This window comes from Centropristis striata, chromosome 10 (genome assembly GCF_030273125.1).
Source record: "Centropristis striata isolate RG_2023a ecotype Rhode Island chromosome 10, C.striata_1.0, whole genome shotgun sequence".
Lineage (NCBI taxonomy): Eukaryota > Metazoa > Chordata > Actinopteri > Perciformes > Serranidae > Centropristis > Centropristis striata.
Genome location: NC_081526.1, coordinates 1,410,504 through 1,433,760, shown reverse-complemented (window position 1 = coordinate 1,433,760; position 23,257 = coordinate 1,410,504). Strand labels below are relative to the sequence as shown.

Below are 23,257 nucleotides of genomic sequence, written 5' to 3'. Positions count from 1 at the left end.
TCAACGGTAGTAACCATATTGATCCAAAATTACATATTGGTCCACTTTTATTACCATTTCCTGTCTTCATAAAAGACATACAAATGCTGAATTAATATTGATTTTTGTGAAGTTTTGTGGAATAATGTCGTAGCATTTATAGTGACATTTGAGTAGGGGTTCTGTGCATTAATGACTATTTTTTTTTGAAAGGCTTTAACATATACACATTGGAGAAGTATTTAAAAATCTATTATATTTTATGTCAACGCATTTTTTCACAGACCCACTGCAGATCACTGTCGCAGCTCACATCATTCCAGTTAACTCTCACATACTGGTCAGTTAGGATTTCTCCACAGTCTTCTTCACCCCACTCTGGATCTCCACCACCGTTATCAGGATTTCCTCTGTACCAGTACCTAAGAGACAGAGGTGGAAGAAGTATTCAGATCCTTACTGAAGTAAAAGTACTGATGCCACACTGTGAAATCACTCCAATACAAGTAAAAGACCTGAATTCAAACCTTACTTAAGTAAAAATGATCAGCATCAAAATCTACTTAAAGTATCAACAGTAAAAGAAAGTTTTACTCTGTGTCTATATTAAAATAAGGAGTAGTAATATTTACTGTATGCCTTACGCTTCAGTCAGTGGAGATCCATCAACCCATTTCCAGACGCCTTCGTTGTCTCGGTCATTCAAACCAATCCAAGTGCGTCTCTTGATGAACCTAGTGATGAATTCCTGAACAATAAAAAAAAAGGATTATTGCAATAGCTTAAAGACTATTACTGTACTAAAGTTGCTGTGTTACTGTACAGTATTACTACTAAATGGTGTGCTATGTATTTATTTTATTAGGGACCGAGCACTAACGGTGCGAGGACCCTATTGAAATTGGTCCGTTTATTATTATTCATACCAAAAGTAAATCGCCTTTTTGGGGGCTTCATCATATTCAAAACCTCACCATTTTTGGAATATACGTCAATCTCCTAGTAAATTTACGTATTCTAGTATTTGCAGGAATGGGCGTGGCAAAATGACTCACTAGCGCCCCCTTGAAAGTCAAGAAAATTAAGCCCCTCGCACACGAATGTCGTAGAGACACAAAATTTGGCACACACGTGTATTATGGGAAGACGCACCAAAAAGTCTCAAGGACCCATACCCTAAAACGTACAGGAAGTCGGCCATCTTGGATCGAAAATGGCGTTTCCTGCTGTTTTGGCCCATTTCCACGTCGCATACTTTAACGAACTCCTCCTACAGATTTTACCCGATCAACTTCAAACTTAGTCAGTACCATCACAAGGCCTTTGGGGTCAAAAGTTGTATAAATCTTTACCGACGGTCACACTATGTGGGCGTGGCATGGCGGCAAAATATGGCGTCTCGCCAACTAACAGCAGACTGTATAACTTGACCATTCATTGTCCAATCTGTCCCAAATTTCACACATGTGATAAGGGTCCAGCCCGGGACACACCCATGTGTCAATATTGACACACAGTCATAGCGCCCCCTGCTGGCAGCAGCAAGTAACATCTTTTACGCCTAGCCCCAGCAGTAGGTTTCACGTAGAGACACGAAATTTGGTACACACGTGTTTCATGTGGAGACGTACCAGAAAGCCTCTTGGACCCATACCTCAAACCCAACCGGAAGTCCGCCATCTTGGTTTGAATATCGCACTTGTCATCGTTTTTGCCAATTTCCAGCTCGCATAATTTAACGAACTCCTCCTACAGATTTTATCTAATTGACTTCAAACTTGGTCAGTACCATCACAAGGCCTTTGGGAACAAAAGTTATATAAATCTTTAATGCATGTCACACTATGTGGGCGTGGCATGGCGGCAACATATGGCGTCTCGCCATAACACACGAGACTGTATAACTTCCCCATACATTGTCCAATCTGTCCCAAATTTCACACACGTGATTAGGGTCCAGCCCGGGACACACCCACATGTCAATACTTACACACAGTCATAGCGCCCCCTGCTGGCTACAGGAAGTATTATGTTTTACACCTACCCCGAGCACAGTGGTTGGTCGGATTAACATCGCTTATTTGACGACGCTTATTTGAGGCCTTTATCATATTCAAAAACTCCCCATATTTGGAATATACATAAATCAGATTTGAAATTTACGTATTCGCGGGAATGGACCTTGCAAAATGACTCACTAGTGCCCCCTTGAAATTTTCAAAACATCCTCACAATATAGGTTTTTTTCACCTAGACACACGAAAGTTGGTACATATGTGTATCATAGGAAGACGCACCAAAAAGCCTCAAGAACCCATACCCGAAAACATACAGGAAGTCGGCCATCTTGGATTGAATATTGCACTTGTCATCGTTTTTGGCCATTTCCAGGTCGCATACTTTTACGAACTCCTCCTACAGATTTCACCCGATTTACTTCAAACTTGGTCAGTAGCATCACAAGGCCGTTGGGATCAAAAGTTGTATCAATCTTTACCGACGGTCACACTATGTGGGCGTGGCATGGCGCCAAAATATGGGGTCTCGCCATAAAACACGAGATCGTTATAACTTTCCCATTCTTTGTCCGATCTGGTCCAAACTTCTCATGCTTCATCAGAGTCCAGCCCTTAACACTTCTAAATAACAATATTTCATAAAGTCCCGCCCCTTATGCTTTATCCACGCCCCCTTTTATTATATGACCACGTTGCATACTTTACATAACTCCTCCAACAGATTTCACCCCATGGACTTCAAACTTGGTCAGTACCATCACAAGGGCTTTGGGATCAAAAGTTATATAAATCTTCACCGCCTGTCACACTATGTGGGCGTGGCATGGCCGCAAAATATGGCGTCTCGCCATGAAACACGGGACTGTATAACTTCACCATACATTGTCTCATCTGGCCCAAAATTCTTACACGTGCTGAGGGTCCACCTCTGAACACACCCACATGTCAATATTGACACACAGTCATAGCGCCCCCCGATGGCAACAGGAAGTAACAACTTTAACGCCTAGCCCCAGCAGTAGGTTTGATGTAGAGATACGAAATTTGGTACACACGTGCTTCATATGGAGACGCACCAAAAAGCCTCTTGGACCCATACCTCAAACCCAACAGGAAGACCGCCATCTTGGTTTGAAAATCACACAATTCATCATTTTTACCCATTTCCACCTTGCATACTTTAACAAACTCCTCCTACAGATTTTATCCAATTGACTTCAAACTTGGTCAGTAGCATCACAAGGCCTTTGGGATCAAAAGTTGTATAAATCTTTACTGACGGTCACACTATGTGGGCGTGGCATGGCGGCAAAATATGGCGTCTCGCCATGAAACACGAGACTGGATAACTTGACCATACATTGTCCAATCTGTCCCAAATTGCACACGCGTGATTAGGGTCCAGCCCAGGACACACCCACGTGTCAATATTGACACACAGTCATAGCGCCCCCTGCTGGCAACAGAAAGTAACATGTTTTACACCTACCACAAGCACAGTGGTAGGAGACACGCAATTTGGTATGCATAGGGACTGAGCCCACAGCGCCAAGTCCGACGTGCCCTCCCCTGACGCGCCCTCCCCCGATGGCTCCACTCTGCGAGGGCCCGTTCAGTACTGCTTGCAGTCCTAGTTTTATTTTTGATTCACCTCACCATTTTCATAAAAACCATTTGAACTGTGATTCAATTTCCCATTAAAAATAATGGACCTGATGAGCTGTTAAAGAACTGTTCGAAAGTAAAAAATTACGAAAATGATGCCTGTTTGATTCGTTTTTTGTTTGTTTTTACAGTTTTTTATTAAAGAAAACATACTTTGAGGGTAAATGGTCCTTTGTGATGGCCTGCGTTTCAACAAGTTGTGTTCGATGGATAAAACCAGAGGGCTTTACAATCTACACAGGATACAGCATCCTCTACTTTTAGACCCTGATTCAGAAAAAAACCCACCAGAAAAAGAAGAGATAGAGCATCGAACCTGTTCTTCATAACTGTCTATGATCATCAGATCTGCTCCTCTGTCTCTGCAGTCTTGTCTGCCTGCTTCCCAAGAACCATTAGCAGAGGAGAGGAGATAACAGCTGCAGCTGAACATCTTCCATCCTGCAGGACACGTTTTCTCTGAGAAATACACCAAACAAGAGACATTAAAGGTCAGACAAGACACGTGTCCTTCTGTTAGAGAAGTTGTCGGTTGTTGGACTTTAAGCTCAGACAGCTGAACTTTTATAACTAACCACTGTGACGCTTTACATTATTTATACATTGTAACTGACTGTTTCACAGTAATTTGAATGTAAACAGGTTGGGGAAAGTTTTACTTCATATATTTTATGCTAATTTTAAATTATCACGATCTGCCAGCACTGATACACTTACAGCAATTGCTTTGGTACAATAATAAAATAGTAAAAGTGAGTGTGTGAGAAACGTGTGTATCTGGAGGAGTGTGCTCGCTTATGCGCGCATGTGTGTGTGTGTAACTAAAATCACATAATGTTACCTGTGTGTGTGTGTGTGTGTGTGCGCATGCTTACGCGTGCATGCATGTGTGCATTCGTGTGCTTATCTGTAACTGTAATTGCATAAAATTACCTGTTTGTGTGTGTGTGTGTGTGTGTGTGAAGCATGTGTATCTGCAGTAAATTCTGTTGATTGCTCTGCTCTGATTGGTCGACCCCAAAGCCTTTGACGCATGCATGCACACACACATGGGCGCGTAAGCGAGCACACTCCTCCAGATACACATGCTACACACACACACACACACACACACACACACACACACACACACACACACACACACACAGGTAACTTTATGTGATTTTAGTTACACACACACACACACGCACACAGACACAGCTCATAGGTTGCTGTATAAATAAATACTTGTAAAGGAATGCTTGTTGTAGGTGTGCTCCTTGTATATTATATAGTATCATAACATTACTAGTATTAATTGTTATAAATATTTGAAGAATCTCATCATAGTCTACACACATTTATATTATACATATTTTATTGTTTTCTGATCTTTGCTCATTTTGATCTTGATTTTTTTCTCCTTTCTGATGATGTTAACTTCTGTGTTATATCTTTTCACTATTCAACCTGTTTGTTGTGTAACCTGAGAGAGAGAATGAGACACACACACACACACACACATACTCACTCTGTTTGGACAAAAGTTGCAGCCTGTCCAGCTCTTTAGTCTTTTCAGTGAGTGTGGCATTCAGCCGGTCTCTCTCTGAGGACACGGAGGACAACTCCTCCTCTCTGGCCTGGAGACGCTCAGTCAGGTTGGCGTTGATAGTAGAGAGATCAGCAGCTGGTCCACTTAAAGAGACGTGGCCTGAAATAATCAAGAAACATTCCTCAGAAACTTACAGTGGTGGAAGAAGTATTCAGATGCTTTATTACTACAAGTGAAAGTCCTGCATTCAAGCCCTTAATGAAGTAAAAGAACAAATGTATTAGCATCAATATTAATAGTACACTGCAAAAAAAACCCTGTTGTTTTTATGGAAACAAAACGGCAGCTGTGGTTGCCAGAACTTTACCGTAATAACTCAACTCAACTCAACTCAACTCAACTCAACTCTCTCAACTCAACTTTATTTGTAAAGAACTTTAAAACAACCACAGCCGCAACAAAGTGCTCTACATAAACAAACAGAACAAGAGACAATAAAATAAATAAAACAGGAAATAAACACTAAAATAAATAGATTCATTGCTTTTTAAAAGACAATTTAAAAAAAACAAAACAATAAATAAAAGCAGACCATAAAAACACTAAAACAAGAGCAGAGTCTCATGCGTGGTTAAAAGGCAAAGAATAAAAATAGGTTTTAAGATGAGTTTTAAAAATGGACAGTGAGGAGGCTTGTCTGATGTGCAAAGGCAGCTCATTCCATAGTTTGGGGGCTGCAACAGAGAAAGATGTTGTTTTATAATCTTGTTGGTTACCATTTCGCAACATTTCACATTGTGAGGAAGTCACATCTTTCTGAGGTGAGAAAAGTGGTTGACATGGCAGACTTTTTCACTTGTTTGATATAAAGATTCCACAGCTTTTGCCTTATTTCAAGAATTTTAAGAAAAATTTTCTACATCCAGATGAAAGTTTTTGTAGCTGTATGAAGAAAAGTTCACTATTTTTTAGTGTGACTTTGCTGGTTTCTAGAAATATAATGCCTATCATATCATTATGTCAAGATGATGGCTCGAACATTTACTGATTATTAATTCAATAATATTTTTCAACATCACTGTAAATGCTCCGGACTCTGCTCTCCTGTTTTAGTTAAAATATCTTCATTAAACAAACATTGTTGTCTTTTTTTAGCATAGATAAAATACATGCAGTATAATGATTTGTTAGACAGTGTGTGATATTCGCTATATTGGGTAGAAATAGGTTTTCACAACCCTAATACGGAAGAACTACAACAAGTGTGCTGATGTCGACAAAAGTACTGAAGAGAGGTCTAGGGAGTTGTAGTTTTTTTAATAAAACAGGGTTTCCCCTAAGAATGGAAGTTGGAAATACTTAATTAGTGGCTTTCCAGGGGTTTGAGGGAATGTCAATCACATTTTTGGCATCAGACTTTAACTATTGTCTTGTTCAATGGGGGATTTTTTTTTCAGCATATCCTAAAGCCCCCCCACTCCCACCCCTTAGTGACTATGCTCACATTATAGTCCATGCCAACACCTTTCTATAACAGTAGGTCTCATGTCTGTAACCCTTTTTGTCTCTTAGTTATAATCATTTAAATATGCCCCAGGGTTATGGTTCAAAGGTCAATATCTCAAAGCAAGAATATTATAGAACCTTTAAATTGATGTATGTTACTCTCCAGGCCAAGACCTTTCCGGTGATGTATTTAGGTTTAGCTCTATGACAAAGTTTTATTTTTTCACATCTCGCACTCAGAGCACTCAAAGTGCTGTGGGAATCTTAGTCTGTTAGGACAGATGTCCAAGGTTTGATGCCGTTAATTCACCATCACTATGTTAAAAATAGTAAAAGTGAGTGTGTGAGAAACATGTGTATCTGGAGGAGTGTGCTCGCTTATGCGCGCATGTGTGTGTGTGTAACTAAAATCACATAATGTTACCTGTGTGTGTGTAATGTTTTATCTTTTCACTATTCACAGTGTTTGTTGTGTAACCTGAGAGAGAGAATGAGACACACACATACTCACTCTGTTTGGACAAAAGTTGCAGCCTGTCCAGCTCTTTAGTCTTTTCAGTGAGTGTGGCATTCAGCCGGTCTCTCTCTGAGGACACGGAGGACAACTCGTCCTCTCTGGCCTGGAGACGCTCAGTCAGGTTGGCGTTGATCGTAGAGAGATCAGCAGCTGGTCCACTTAAAGAGACGTGGCCTGAAATAATCAAAAGACATTCCTCAGAAACTTACAGTGGTGGAAGAAGTATTCAGATGCTTTATTACTACAAGTGAAAGTCCTGCATTCAAGCCCTTAATGAAGTAAAAGAACAAATGTATCAGCATCAATATTAATAGTACACTGCAAAAAATATTACAGTATATTTCTGTTAGAGATATGGTGTTTAGTACATTTAACAGTGACAAAAAGTATTTTTACAAAAGATAAATGTAAAAATTAAAGTGATGATTTGTATATATATTACATTAAATACATATTACAGTGTATTTTACAGTGTAGTAATGTATTTTTCAAAAAACAAAACTGTAAAAAATCCTGTTTTGTCTGATATAAACATTTAGTGTTTCATTGTTACTGAAACTGAATTAACTCATTTATCATTTTACGTCTTTTACTGTCATGGTTTAGCAGTTTTTCACCGTAAAAAATCTACAGACATTTTTTACAGTGTAAATATAAAAGTACTTGTTATACCCCCAAAAGTAAAAAAAAAAAACGAGAAAAAAAACGAAAGGGCGGACACACAGATTTTGATGTACATGTTTGAGAGTAGAAGTAAAAGTATGACTTCAGTCTCTGGAATCTATTTATTTATTGAAAATACACGTTTTATTTACAGTAATAACTTTATTTATATCTGATATGTAGACAAGCTGAGAAAGCCAGTTAAAGTTCAATCATAGGAGCTTTCACAGTCACATTTATGTTTCTAGACCATTTTTAAAATGTGAATTTCCTTTCTACAATGAAAACTATTACTATTTTTAAGTTATGTGCAAATAGACTGTTTTGTAGTGTTATTATTTATAATTTTTTTCTGCTGGTTTTGTGTCTATAAATGGTTTAAAAAAAAGGTCCATTTCCATTTCCATAGAAACCTGTGTCTTTTGTTTGTATTTTGGGTTCCTGGCAGCTTTATACTTTGTTCATTAAAATTAAATGAAAAATCTGACTGATAGCCAAGTTTGTGTGGAGAAAAAGGAGCCATGCATGTGATGTAAGGACAGACTGAAAGATGCTGAACACAGACAGACATTAATGCAGAGGAAGTTGACAAATTTGAACCAAAATCTCCTGACTTCAGAGGGTTAACTTGTGTTTGTGATTTAGACTCACAGTGGACGGAGACACCGATGAGTCCAGCCAGCAGGAAAACACTCAGCAGCCCCAGACAGAAAACTACAGCACGACATATGCTCTCAGAGATCCTGGGACCTGAGAAAACCAGTGAGTACAGTCAGTGATGCAACACTAATCAATAATAATAAAAATATTAATATACTGACAGACTGAACATTCTCACCTGTCTGATTTTTCAAAGGTGCTGCATTAACAGAATCGGGATAATCCGCATTTTCATAGATTTCGTCCTCCATCACTCATAAGCTGTTAACTATTTCCTAAAGGTTCAGCTCTGCAACACAGACTGCACTACACGCAGCTGAAAGATGTTTTTTTATAATCTTGTTGGTTACCATTTCTCAAAATGTCACATTCGGAGGAAGTCACATGTTTCAGAGGTGAGAAAAGTTTGTGACATCAACCCACTGCCACATTATTATACATACATACAGTAGCTTGCAAAAGTATTCCTCAATCTTCAATTTTTCACCCTTTTCTTGCTTTTACACATGAACTCATGTTCAATATAATTTGGGCTTTTCAAAAAGAATTTGCAAAAAAAACCTCTTTCATATCAAAGTGAAAACAGCATAGACTGCACTACATGCAGGTGAAAGATGTTTTTTTTATCATCTTGTTGGTTACCATTTCGCAACATTTCACATTGTGAGGAAGTCACATGTTTCTGAGGTGAGAAAAGTTGTTGACATGGCAGACTTTTTCACTTGTTTGATATAAAGATTCCACAGCTTTTGCCTTATTTCAAGAATTTGAAGAAACATTGTCTACATCCAGATGAAAGTTTTTGTAGCTGTATGAAGAAAAGTTCACTATTTTTTAGTGTGACTTTGCTGGTTTCTAGAAATATAATGCCTATCATATCATTATGTCAAGATGATGGCTCCAGCATTTACTGATTCAAGAATATTTTTCAACATATTGAGAAAATAGGTCATGTGTATTTCATTAGAATCAAGAAAAAGTCACTAGTTATTAGTTAGAATACAGTAATTCTAAGATATTTGTGGGTTCATTGAGATTAGATATTTTTACTTGTTTTGGAAAGTCTTGATGTTACAACCCAGTTTGAGTCTAGGGGAAAGGGAATGTAACACGACGCAGGTGTATTTATTGGTTAACAGCAAAAGTTAACAAAAAGTAACAAAAGGAGAACCTTCTTCAGGCTAATAAAGTGATACAAAAGTGAGGCAATGAACAAAGGGCGGTGGGTGGCGCCAACTCATAAATCCTACCGGATGTGGTGCGATCTCATTGAATCGCGCTTCACTGTAAATGCTCCGGACTCTGCTCTCTTGTTTTAGTTAAAATATCTTCATTAAAGAAACATTGTTGTCTTTTTTTAGCATAGATAAAATACATGCAGTATAATGATGTATTAGACAGTGTGTGATATTCGATATATTGGATAGAAATAGGTTTTCACAACCCTAATACGGAAGAACTACAACAAGTGTGCTGATGTCGACATAAGTACTGAAGAGAGGTCTAGGGAGTTGTAGTTTTTTTTAATAAAACAGGGTTTCCCCTAAAATTGGAAGTTGGAAATACTTAATTAGTGGCTTTCCAGGGTTTTGAGGGGATGTCAATCACATTTTTGGCATCAAACTTTAAATATTGTCTTGTTCAATGGGGGATTTTTTTCCCAGCATTTCCTAAAGCCCCCCCACCCCCACCCGTTAGTGACTATGCTCACATTATAGTCCATGTCAACACCTTTCTATAACAGTAGGTCTCATGTCTGTAACCCTTTTTGTCTCTTAGTTATAATCATTTAAATATGCCCCAGGGTTAAGGTTCAAAGGTCAATATCTCAAAGCAAGAATATTATAGAACCTTGAAATTGATATGTTATGCTATGTTACTCTCCAGGTGGAGACTTTTCTGGTGATGTATTTGGTTTAGCTCTATGACAAAGTTTTATTTTTTCACATCTCGCACTCAAATCTTAGTCTGTTAGGACAGATGTCCAAGGTTTGATGCCGTTTATTCACCATCACTATGTTTATGATCAGCGGAGACTCTGTGCATAATTAGCCATGCTGCTTTGTTTATGATCAGCTGTTGATGTTGTGCACAAACGGTGAAAACCATACGTCACCTCCAGTGTCTCTAAATCCCTCTGGGGGCTAACTTGTAATTGGGACACGAAAAATGAGCGAACTTTTGAGAGGGCGTGGCCTGAGACTTTAGAGAGGGCGTGGCCTGAGACTTTCCCGGTGGACACTTTCCCCCCTAGTTGAAACAACTTATGTGAAGCTGGGTGTTGTGCTTGCTGGGAGAACAGGTTTTTGCACCTCCATAGCCAATGAGGTGTTCACACCTTATGTATATGTAAATCCACCTGGAGCCACGGTGGTGCTGGGGATGGGGGTTTCTTTGTTTGGGGTAACGGAAAGGAACCTCCATTTTGAGGGGGCTGACATAAAATGCTGGCACATTTTCGTTCAATTCAGTTCATATATCCAAATGAACACTTGTGGCATACCTGTGTCCTGTACATGGTGAAAATATTGAGTACTCGCCAAGAACAGGAAGCTGTTTTAACTTCAGAACACACGATTAAATCTGCCCTAAATTTCTCATGTTTGCCCTGCCACTCTTTGAAGGAGTGATTGTGTGTTTTTTGAGCTGCTGGTTACCAGAAGTTCCTGTGAGATAAATAAAGTCTCTATCTCTCTATTTACCACATCTGCAAAACTATTTTTTTCGACTGAATAAAAAGGAAGTGTGATCGAGCAATAGATGATTTAAGGAAGCTAAAAGCCTCGGCTGTAATTAGAGAAAGACAGTGGCAGAAGGAACTAAATTCTTCAGGTGGCTAAAAAAAAGTAAGCGATTAATTCCAACCTCCATGAACTGACCAGCCTAATGTGTTGTCAGGGACGTTTGGATATCATTTAATTTTATTAAGGATCCCCATTAGCTGATGCCATAGCAATCAGCTAGTCTTCCTGGGGTCCGCAACACATACAACATACAATACAATCACAATTAAGAACTATACAAAAACTAAAATATCAAATAAAAACAAAACAAGTACATACAATATAAAATAGACAAACCCACACAATAGTTGACAATATAATAAAATTACTAAACCTACGCAAAAACTAAGCTGAGTTATTGAAAACAGATCATTCCCACAACACACCCAACAGAGGAATTACTGTCTTAGATAGACTTTAAGTTTCCTTTTAAAAACTGATTTACTGTAGATACAGCAGAGATACTGAGGCAGATAATTCCAGGTTGAACCCAGAGACTCTGTAACTGCACATTTCTTGACGTATTGTGATAAAATAAAGTTAAACTGAGAACTGGGACGTGTCCTGCTCATCATTCCTCATCAAACGATCGGCGCAGAGAAATACAGGTAAGGATTTTGTATTGGAGTCAGATAATTTAATTTTAAAGGTTTCCTCAATGCATTTCTCAACAGTTACTAATAATAGTTAAAAGTAGAAAATTTCTAAAGAAATTTTGATTATGTGCTTGCCTCTGGACCGTCATTCTCGCTGCTTATCAAAAGGTGCGGGGATTAAACAGGGAGTTTCTGCTGAATACACTGACACCTCATACAAGTCTCTAGGACAAACGGTTTACTAGTTAGTAAAAGGGGGCGTGGCTAATCAAAAAAGGCGGGAATTTAGAAAATATTGTTATGTAGAACTGGTCAGTGATGAACCATCATCATGCATGACAAGTTTGAGGCAGATTGGACAATGTATGGTCAAGTTATAAGGTCTGATGTTTCATGAAAAAACGCCATGTCTGTTGAGTTAGAGTTAACTGTTTTCAGTTAAAATGTCTGTGTTGGAGGATGGGAGGGGGGGCTTTGGTAGCTAAGCAACCAGGTGGTCAGGTGGAGTCGACCAATCAGAGCAGAGCAATCAAGTGAAATGAACTGACAGTGGAGACAGTTCTGCGACAGTGAGCAGCCAGAGGTGGACAGACTGGAATTTCTGGCCTCGAACAGAAAGCATTTTTGGCAAAACCATAACAGCGATCATTGAACCGACTTCACTTTGAGCGTCCTGAGTTCTTCCTGAACGTATACATATGGTTTTTTTTTAAGAAAAAAGAAAAAATGGCTTTGTTAGAGCGATCTAAAAAAACTTTTTCCGAAATCTTCCTGCGTTTTTAATATGGGAGCCAATGAGGCTATGGGTGCGTGTTGGTGGATCATCTGTGCGTCCTACGCCCAAACTATAACTCTGACAGCTTTACCAGAGGATTGTGAGGGAGAAGACTAATTTTCCTACGTTTCTATGTATAAATTATTTCTGTAGAGTGCAATTTGCGGCCTGGAGCGCAGTTTTCAAATTTATTATTTGACATTTCTTTCTCTCCCTCTACACTCTGCGTGATGACCTCATCACTCTAGACGCTCCATAGGGTTACATTGTGGGGATTTTTTGTAAAACGAACATTTTGTAACTCCATTGTATTATCTGGATTATAAAATGCCACCACAGGAAGTCAAAGGGAATGTCCATATTGATCCAAAATTACATGTTGGTCCACTTTTGTTACCATTTCCTGTCTTCATAAGTTTTGTGGAGTCGTAGCATTTATAGTGACATTTGAGGAAGGGTTCTGTGCATTAATGACTATTTTTTTAAAGGCTTTAACATTATCACATTGGAGAAGTATTTACAAATGTATTATATTTTATGTTAAGGCATTTTTTCACAGACCCACTGCTTATTACTATCGCAGCGCACATCATTCCAGTTAACTCTCACTTCACGGCCAGTTAGGAGTTCTACACAGTCTTCTTCACCGTACTTTGGATCTCCACCACCGTTATCAGGTTGTCCAATCACCCAGTACCTAAGAGACAGAGGTGGAAGAAGTATTCAGATCCTTACTGAAGTAAAAGTACTGATGCCACACAGTGAAATCACTCCAATACAAGTAAAAGACCTGCATTCAAACTTACTTAAGTAAAAATTATAAGCATCAAAATCTACTTAAAGTATCAACAGTAAAAGTACTCTTCATGCAGAATGGCCCCACTCAGATTTTAATATATATTGCAAATATGTCATTGTATATATATCATTTTCATTAATGTATTCATGTAAGCAGCATTTTACTGTTGTCAAGGTATGGCTAATTTTAAATACTTATTATACTGTTATATGATTAAATGTACAAGCACTTGTAATATGTTTTTTTATTGATCAAATGTTTTTTTTTAATAATAATAATAAGAATAATAATACAATTAATTTGTATGCCGCTTTTCAAGACACCCAAAGACACTTAACAGGAAATAACATATACATAAACATACATGCAACAGACTTCAGATGGCGAAGCGGCGAACAAACTTCGCCAGCGTTATCTCACATCCGAGAACAAAAATGTTACGTTAAATTTTGGCCTGAAATGTAATTATAGCTGTCAGTTAAATGTAGAGGAGTTAAAACTAGAAAAGTTCCTCTGGGGAAATTTTGAAAGGGCCACGCGGGCTACTGCCGGTGTGTGTACACTATGATGAGACTCTTCAGAGATTTCAAACTATGCCCTTTAACCTCAAAATGTGTGTGTGTAGCGAAAATCGCATAAAGTTACGTGTGTGTGTGTGTGTGTTTGTGTGTGCGTGTGCGTGTGTGTGTTTGAAGCATGTGTATGCATGTGTGAGGAGTGTGAGCGCTTACGCGCATATGTGTGTGTGTATCTGTAACTGTAATCACATCAAAGATCAAAGGCAATCAGATCAAAGCAATCAACAGAAATAACTGCAGCTGTTAATGTTCCGAAAGAGTGACAGCAGAGGTGGACAGACTGAAATTTCTGGTTTCTAACAGAAAGCATTTTTGGCAAAACCATAATACCTATCATTGATCCGACTTCACTTTGAGCGTCCTGAGTTCTTCCTGAACGTCTACATATGTTTTTTTTAAAAGAAAAATCAAAAAATAGCTTTGTTAGAGCGATCTAAAAAAACTGTTTTTTTTTCCTTTTTCCGAAATCTCCCTGCGTTTTTAATATGGGACCCAATGAGGCTGTTGGTGGTGTTGGTGGATCATCTGTGCATCCTACGCCCAAACTATAACTCTGACAGCTTTACCAGAGGATAGTGAGTGAGAAGACAAATGTTTCTACGTTTCTATGTATAAATTATTTCTGAAGAGTGGAATTTGCGGCCTGGAGCGCAGTTTTCAAATTTATTTTTTGACAGTTTCTTCTCTCCCGCTACACTCTGGCGATGATGTCACACACTGTGACACGAACATTCCGTGCAATACACACCCATTATAATCACAGAATTTCTCCAAAAATGATCATGGTCATTGAACAGGGATTGATAAAAAACTATATGACCTATCGAAACGTGGATTAATACACGGATACACAAGACTTGTGTCTACTGTTTAAAGTTTAAATGGAGTCTCTAGGTGAAATTATGCCGGAGAAATAGACGTTTAAAAATCTCCAATGATTGTTCTCTTTCGCTCATTTTTTGTCGGCCGTCCCATTCATTTCAATGCAAAATTTTGAGCAGTTTTTGAAATTTTTTCAGATTCTGTAGAGAAAAGTAATAGCACACCGATCCCGAACAAACCGCACGTTTTGATATATAATTTGTCCTGCAACTCTTTAAGTTGTAGGACTAGTAGCGGGACGAAATTGAGTCCGGAAGAGGAATAAGAAGAAATCCACAGTATAACAGTAGTGCAGCACTGGTCCCATACAGCTGTTGCTGTATGGGACCAGTGCTCGGTGCGATTGCCCCGAGGCCCTAACTACAGATTTAACAATGTGGTGGAGTGGAAGTAGAAAGTTACATGAACTGGAAATACTCAACTAAAGTACCTCAAAATTGTACTTTTCACCAAGCAGTAAAAAAACAAAACAGCTTTAAAGGCAAAAATGATCAACTTAACATACACCGTTAGTTTTATTCTGTGTCTACATTAAGATAAGGAGTAGTAATATTAACTGTATTTCCTTACGCTACAGTCAGTGGAGATCCATCAACCCATTTCCAGACGCCTTCGTTGTCTCGGTCATTCAAACCAATCCAAGTGTCTTTCTTGATAAACTTACTGATGATTTCCTGTTCAGGGTTAAATTAGGACATGAATGTTTTTTTAATTTTAGTTGCAAACGTTATTAAAGGTTTACAGGGATGAATGTGAACAGTCAAAAAAAGAGTAATCACAATAGCTTAAACACTATTACTGTACTAAAGTTGCTGTATTACTGTACACTATTACTACAAAAATGGTGTGCTATGTATTTATTTATTATTATTATTATTTTATTTATTTATTTATTTTCACCTCGCCATTTTCATAAAAACCACTGTGATTAAATTTCCTTTCAAAACAATGGACCTGATGAGCTGTTAAAGAACTTTTCGAAAGTAAAAATTACGGCGATGATGCCTGTTTGATATGTTTTTTGTTTGTTTTTACAGTTTTTTATTAAAGAAAACATACTTTGAGGGTAAATGGTCCTTTGTGATGGGCCTGTGTTTCAACAAGTTGTTAATTTAATGGATAAAACCAGAATACTTTACAATCTACACTGGATACAGCATCCTCTACTTTTAGACCCTGATTCAGAAAAAAAACTGTTCAAAAGACTGTTTAGATGACTATCAAAGTTATTAATATTTTTCAGAAATAATTATCTAAATAATCAATAATTAAATTAATTGTCGTAAAATTACGTAGAAAAAGTTGAAGAAATCTTGAGTTATTTTCATATAATAGGTTGGCATCACTCATTCCTGTACAACATTAAATGGACAGCACGTTTATTCCAAATTATAGGCCAAAGTTAGCAGGTTGTAAGAGGTTATTAACCCATTTAAGGCAGTAAGGCATTTCTACCATTAAAACCGGGGGCACTGTTGCGTTATTCTACCATTAAAGCCGGGAATCAGATACGTCGTTTTGTAGTATTTGTAGTTTTTTCGACCTATTTTTGGTCTCTTGGCCAATGAAATGCATCAGAATACACGTGGGAGTGTTGCAATGCATTATGGAACTTTTCCAGAACTTATAAATCATGGTGGAAGACGACTATAGTGGAGGAGCTCAGATATAACAGCTATAAGCTCTCAAATACTTTTTGAATTTCATTTCTATCTGCTACAGAGGCTGAAAAATCTATTATTTAGTAGGAAGAGTTGACACTTCTGTTGAATTTCCAGAAAAAACATCAGGTTTTAGGGGGTTATTTTAAAATCACCCAGAGATTTTCCAGGTATTTTTTCAAGGTGTTTTTGGCTTAAATGGGTTAAAGAAAACATACTTTGAGGGTAAATGGTCCTTTGTGATGGCCTGCGTTTCAACAAGTTGTGTTTGATGGATAAAACCAGAGGGCTTTACAATCTACACAGGATACAGCATCCTCTACTTTTAGACCCTGATTAAGAAAAATAAACCTCCAGAAAAAGAAGAGATAGAGCATCGAACCTGTTCTTCAAAACTGTCTATGATCACCAGATCTGCTCCTCTGTCTCTGCAGTCTTGTCTGCCTGCTTCCCAGGAACCAGTCGCAGAGGAGAAGAGATAACAGCTGCAGCTGAACATCTTCCATCCTGCAGGACACGTTTTCTCTGAGAAATACACCAAACAAGAGACATTAAAGGTCAGACAAGACACGTGTCCTTCTTTTAGAGAAGTTGTGGGTTGTTGGACTTTAAGTTCAGACAGCTGAAGCTTTTCAACTAAGTCAATGTGATGCTTTACCTTTATACACTGTAACTGACTGTTGTAGGATAAATCCATAGATGAATCCACATTGAAATGTTGCCTAAGTACACAGGTGAAATATCAAATCATGGGAAAGGAAAACTTCTTGGACGAAAGTCAGCATAGCGCATCCTGAGCGGATGCTCTGGTTGATACGATAACATTAGAATAAGAACATAATCTCCCAAGTGTACTTGCATATCAAATGATTGTCATAACAGGAAAGTACAGGACATTAAAACCTTAGTAACAAAGAAACAATGACGCGCGAACTGAAGTGAAATTAGCTGGTCAGAGGCGTTGTCTCTCAGAGTTGTTCTGAACGTTGGATGTGTTGTACCATCTGTTTTTACTATCTGCCAATTAAATCCCGCACAAGGCTGTCATTCGAATTCATCTGGCCGTCAAGTGTTTTTCTTTAAAGATTTTCTACGACACTGTTTCCCCTACCTGTTTAAATTAAAATTACTGTGAAAGTTTTAGGGTCCTTTCACACCGCTAGTTTTATTATTTGGTCCAAACCAGGCAGTAAAATGTGTGTCCGCGTTCACACATGCAAACTAACCACATTGGTCTGGATGACATTTCGTCATCTTCTGGTGGAAATAAACGCCAAATTCAACTTTCACAATGGAGCGACACATTCGCACACTGTTTCTTGCGCTGGTCCTTGCTTTTTATATCGTCAACATTACCCATTTCTGGCAAAATATCCAGTTCTGGAATGAGTCGCGGCTGCAGCTGGAGAACAATCTTTGGATGTTCTGGATCCGCTGAAGGCGCATAGCGCGTCATTTCAGGCAGAAGAGACACGCTATCTTAACCAATGCTGTCCTGCTGATGATGAGACAAGCACCTTTCCGTTATAGCCCAAATAACGAAACAAAGCGACAAGCAAGAATAGGCTATGGCTCGTTTGGAAGATTTAATCAAATTCTACTTTAAGCTTGGTTTGAGACATGGTGAAATTCTACAGTTATTGAACACAGTGGATGATATTGTTATCAGTATGCTACTCTGAGAAGGATTTTGAAATGTATGGGGTTGTACCGAACGGAACATGTGTATTACAGATTAAATTAATTTCATACCAGTGTTTCCTGACACTCTTTCAGCAGCGGCGCAACACATGGCTAATTTGAATATTCAAATTGGCCATGTGTTGGTAGGTCAAGACAAGATTTGCGCTGCTGCTGAATGAATGTAGGGGAATATACAGACAGCACGCAAATTAAGCATTGATGCATTTTCGAATAGTTCGTTTAGACCTGAGTTGGTCCAGGTTTGCGTTCTCACCAGAGGGACCGCACCAGAGGTTGGCATTTGGTGTGGAATCAAGCGGACCGAGACCACCTCTTTTTAGAGTTCTCGGTCCGCTTGATTTAGTTTAGCACCCGGGTGCGATTGATGCTTTCACACCGACAAAAAGCTTTTGGCTCGAATGGACTGTTTAGTGCGCACCGACTGCTGTTGGTGTGAAAGCACCCTTAGTTCATATATTTTATGCTAATTTTAAATTATCACGATCTGCCAGCACTGATACACTTACAGCAGTTGCTTTGGTACAACAACAAAATAGTTAAAATAACTAGAAAATTTCCTCTGGGGAAATTCTGAAAGGGCCACGGGGTCTTCTGCCGGTGTGTGTACACTATGATGAGATTCTTCAGAGATTTCAAACAATTAATACTAGTAATGTTATGATGCTATATAATATACAAGGAGCACACCTACAACAAGCATTCCTTTACAAGTATTTATTTATACAGCAACCTATGACCTTTAACCTCAAAATGTGTGTGTGTGTGTGTGTGTGTGTGAAACGTGTATCTAGAGGAGTGTGCGCGCAACAGAATGAATTGCCACTTGCTGTCGAATGTTCCGGAACAGTGACAGCAGCTAGAGGTGGACAGACTGGAATTTCTGGCCTCGAACAGAAAGCATTTTTGGCAAAACCATAATACCTATCATTGATCTGACTTCACTTTGAGCGTCCTGAGTTCTTCCTGAACAGCTACATATGTTTTTTGTGAAGAAAAATAAAGAAATAGCTTTGTAAGAGCGATCTGAAAAACTGTTAAATAAGCTTTTCTACAGAAATCTTCCTTGGTGCGTGTTGGTGGCGCATCTGTGCATCCTACGCCCAAACTATAACTCTGACAGCTTTACCAGAGGATTGTGAGGGAGAAGACTAATTTTCCTACATTTCTATGTCTAAATTATTTCTGTAGAGTGGAATATGCGGCCTGGAGCGCAGTTTTCAAATTTATTTTTTGACAGTTTTTTCTCTCCCTCTACACTCTGGCGATGATGTCACACACTGTGACACGAACATCCCGTGCAATACACACCCATTATAATCTCAGAATTTCGCCAAAAATGATCATGGTCATTGAACAGGGATTGATAAAAAACTATATGACCTATCGAAACGTGGATTAATACACGGATACACAAGACTTGTGTCTACTGTTTAAAGTTCAAATGGAGTCTCTAGGTGAAATTATGCTGGAGAAGTAGACGTTTGAAAATCTCCAATTATTGTTCTTTTTCTCTATTTTTTGTCATGTTGTCCCATTCAATTCAATGCAAAATTTTGCGAAGTTTTTCACGACTCATGTCGCAACTCTTCGAGTTGCAGGACTAATAGCAGGACGAAATTGTGTCCGGAAGAGGAAGACGAAAAAATCCACAGTATAACAATAGAGGCCAGAAATTCCAGTCCGTCCACCTCAGGCTGCTGTCACTGTTCTGGAACATTCTACAGCTGCAGTAAATTCTGTTGATTGCTCTGCTCTGAGTGGTCGACCCCAACGCCTTTGACGCGTAAGCGAGCACACTCCTCCAGATACATATGCTTCACACACACACACACACACACACACACACTCACACACACACACACACACACACACACACACATTTTGAGGTTAAAGGTCATAGGTTGCTGTATACATAAATACTTGTAAAGGAATGCTTGTTGTAGGTGTGCTCCTTTTATATAATATAGCATCATAACATTACCCTTTATTAATTGTTATAAATCTCTGAAGAATCTCATTATAGTGTACACACATTTATTTTTTACGTATTTTATTGTTTTCTGATCTTTGCTTATTTTGATCTTGATTTTTTTCTCCTTTCTGATGGTGTTAACTTCTGTATATTTCATGTATTTATTTAAATGTTATGTTTAATGTTTTAGCTTTCCACTATTCAACCTGTTTGTTGCGTCAACGCGAGAGAGAGAATGAGACACACACACACACACACACACACACACACATACTCACTCTGTTTGGACAAAAGCTGTAGCCTGTCAAGCTCTTTAGTCATTTCAGTGAGTGTGGCATTCAGCCGGTCTCTCTCTGAGGACACGGAGGACAACTCGTCCTCTCTGGCCTGGAGACGCTCAGTCAGGTTGGCATTGATAGTAGAGAGATCAGCAGCTGGTCCACTTAAAGAGACGTGGCCTGAAATAATCAAGAGACATTCCTCAGAAACTTACAGTGGTGGAAGAAGTATTCAGATGCTTTATTACTACAAGTGAAATTACCAACACCACACTGTTAAATTACTCCACTACAAGTGAAAGTCCTGCATTCAAAACCTTAATGAAGTAAAAGAACAAATGTATCAGCATCAAAATGATGGCTATTATTTATATTACATTGAATACATGTTAAAATGTATTTTACAGTGGAGTAATATATTTTTCAAACGAAACAAACTGTAAAAAATCCTGTTTTGGCTGATATATACATTTACAGTGTTTCATTGTTACTGAAACAGAATTAACACATTTATCATTTTACTTCTTTTACTGTCATGGTTTAGCAGTTTTTCACCGTAAAATCGACAGACTTTTTTTGACATGTATATAAAAGTACTTGTTATACAGAATGGCCCAAAAGTAAATAAAAACAAAAAAAAACCATCAACAACAACAAAACTGAAAGGGTGGACACAGATTTTGATGTACATGTTTGAGAGTAGAAGGAAGCCCCTAGAACAGACCTGGGCATTAGGGGGCCCGGGGGCCTCGTCCGGACCTTTGGCTGTCCCTGTCCGGCCCGCGTAAGGTTACCAGAAAATTAGAAATCAATACAACCACGGTGCTTTTATTTTGAAGGCGATGTACGTATGTGCATGCATGCATGTGCACCTGCACATTAACATTGAGTTACCTTGTTTCCTTATCAAAAACACTTATTGCTTTTTGCATATAGTCAATAAATTGTTTTACACAGACATGCTTTATATTGTTTTTGTGGTTTGAACGTAACTTGTGTTTAAAATAAATGGAAAAATTAAATAATGATTGGAGTTTTTACTATTTTTTACTGCTATATTTGAGTTACTCCACATTAACAGTCTTATCATAACATGTATTATTACCAGTAGCAGCTCAAAACCAGATACTTTACTGCATTTCCTAAAGCCATGAAAAAGAGTTTTGGTGCGGTCCTCCGCAACCTTCATAGTTTCTCATGTGGCCCCTTGAAAAAATGAATTGCCCAACCCTGCCCTAGAAGCATGACTTCAGTCTGACTTTAACTTGTGTTTGTGATTTAGACTCACAGTGGACGGAGACACCGATGAGTCCAGCCAGCAGGAAAACACTCAGCAGCCCCAGACAGAAATCTACAGCACGACATATGCTCTCAGAGCTCCTGGGACCTGAGAAAACCAGTGAGTACAGTTAGTGATGCAACAGTAATCAATAATAATAGAAACAATAATATACTGACAGACTGAACATTCTCACCTGTCAGATTTTTCAAAGGTGCTGCATTAACAGAATCGGGATAATCCGCATTTGCATGGATTTCGTCCTCCATCACTCATAAGCTGTTAACTATTTCCTAAAGGTTCAGCTCTGCAGCACAGACTGCACTACACGCAGCTGAAAGATGTATTTTTATCATTTTGTTGGTTCCCATTTCTCAAAATGTCACATTCTGAGGAAGTCACAAGTTTTAGAGGTGAGAAAAGTTTGTGACATGGCAACCCCCTGCCACATAATTATACATACATACAGTAGCTTGCACAAGTATTCCTCCCTCTTTGGATGTTTCACCCTTTTCTTGCTTTTACACATGAACTCATGGTCAATATAATTTGGGCTTTTCAAAAAGAATTTGCAAAAAAAACCTCTTTCATATCAAAGTGAAAACAGATTTTTACAAAATAGTATCAATTAACTAGACTGATACACTTACAGCAGTTGCTTTGGTACAATAACAAAATAGTTAAAATAACTAGAAAATTTCCTCTGGGGAAATTTTGAAAGGGCCACGGGGGCTACTGCCGGTGTGCTTGCGTGCATGTGTGTGTGTATCTGTAACTGTAATCACATCAAAGATCAAAGGCAATCAGATCAAAGCAATCAACATAATTAACTGACAACTGTTCCGGCACAGTGACAGCAGAGGTAGACAGACTGGAATTTCTGGCCTCGAACAGAAAGCATTTTTGGCAAAACCATAATACCTATCATTGATCCGACTTCACTTTGAGCGTCCTGAGTTCCTCCTGAACGTCTACATATTATTTTTTTTAAGAAAAATGAAAAAAATAGCGTTGTTAGAGTGATCTAAAAAAACTGTTACATCTCCCTTTTTCAGAAATCTTCCCACGCCCAAACTATAACTCTGCCTTACCAGAGGATTGTGAGGGAGAAGACTAATTTTTTCTACGGCAGACTTTTTCACTTGTTTGATACAAAGATTCCACAGCTTTTGCCTTATTTCAAGAATTTGAAGAAAAATTTTCTACATCCAGATGAAAGTCTTTGTAGCTGTATCAAGAAAAGTTGCCTAGTTTTTAGTGTGACTTTGCTGGTTTCTATAAATATAATGCCTATCATATCATTATGTCAAGATGATGGCATTTACTGATTATTAATTCAAGAATATTTTTCAACATATTGAGAAAATAGGTCACGTGTATTTCATTAGAATCAAGAAAAAGTCACTTGTTA

The 23,257-nt window shown here is 38.4% G+C and overlaps 2 protein-coding genes across 2 annotated transcripts; both read right to left on the bottom strand.

Moving 5' to 3' along the window:
* Positions 1-244: 244 nt before the first annotated feature.
* On the bottom strand, positions 245-8,811 carry LOC131979254 (CD209 antigen-like). The gene is made up of 7 exons (XM_059343199.1): positions 8,718-8,811; positions 8,531-8,629; positions 7,211-7,390; positions 5,173-5,352; positions 3,979-4,121; positions 624-727; positions 245-401 (listed from the first exon to the last, which is right to left on the bottom strand). The coding sequence occupies exons 1-7, from the start codon at positions 8,788-8,790 to the stop codon at positions 245-247; spliced, it is 936 nt and encodes a 311-aa protein (XP_059199182.1). The 5' UTR covers positions 8,791-8,811.
* A 4,422-nt stretch (positions 8,812-13,233) lies between these two features.
* On the bottom strand, positions 13,234-22,115 carry LOC131979253 (CD209 antigen-like protein E). Its single transcript, XM_059343198.1, has 6 exons — positions 22,043-22,115; positions 21,856-21,954; positions 20,568-20,747; positions 16,996-17,138; positions 15,523-15,626; positions 13,234-13,390 (listed from the first exon to the last, which is right to left on the bottom strand). Exons 1-6 carry the CDS (start codon positions 22,113-22,115, stop codon positions 13,234-13,236), a joined length of 756 nt encoding a protein of 251 aa, XP_059199181.1.
* Between the last annotated feature and the right edge of the window lie 1,142 nt (positions 22,116-23,257).

Bases quoted from the DNA above. Each gene is read 5' to 3' on its own strand.
- LOC131979253 (XM_059343198.1), bottom strand. From the start codon at position 22,115: ATGGAGGACGAAATCCATGCAAATGCGGATTATCCCGATTCTGTTAAT. The intron at 20,748-21,855 runs GTGAGTCTAAAT...TGATTATTTCAG, and splicing joins CATCGGTGTCTCCGTCCACT to GCCACGTCTCTTTAAGTGGA. The intron at 17,139-20,567 runs GTGAGTATGTGT...TGTATTTCTCAG, and splicing joins ACAGCTTTTGTCCAAACAGA to AGAAAACGTGTCCTGCAGGA.
- LOC131979254 (XM_059343199.1), bottom strand. From the start codon at position 8,790: ATGGAGGACGAAATCTATGAAAATGCGGATTATCCCGATTCTGTTAAT. The intron at 8,630-8,717 runs GTGAGAATGTTC...TGGTTTTCTCAG, and splicing joins ACCTTTGAAAAATCAGACAG to GTCCCAGGATCTCTGAGAGC. The intron at 7,391-8,530 runs GTGAGTCTAAAT...TGATTATTTCAG, and splicing joins CATCGGTGTCTCCGTCCACT to GCCACGTCTCTTTAAGTGGA.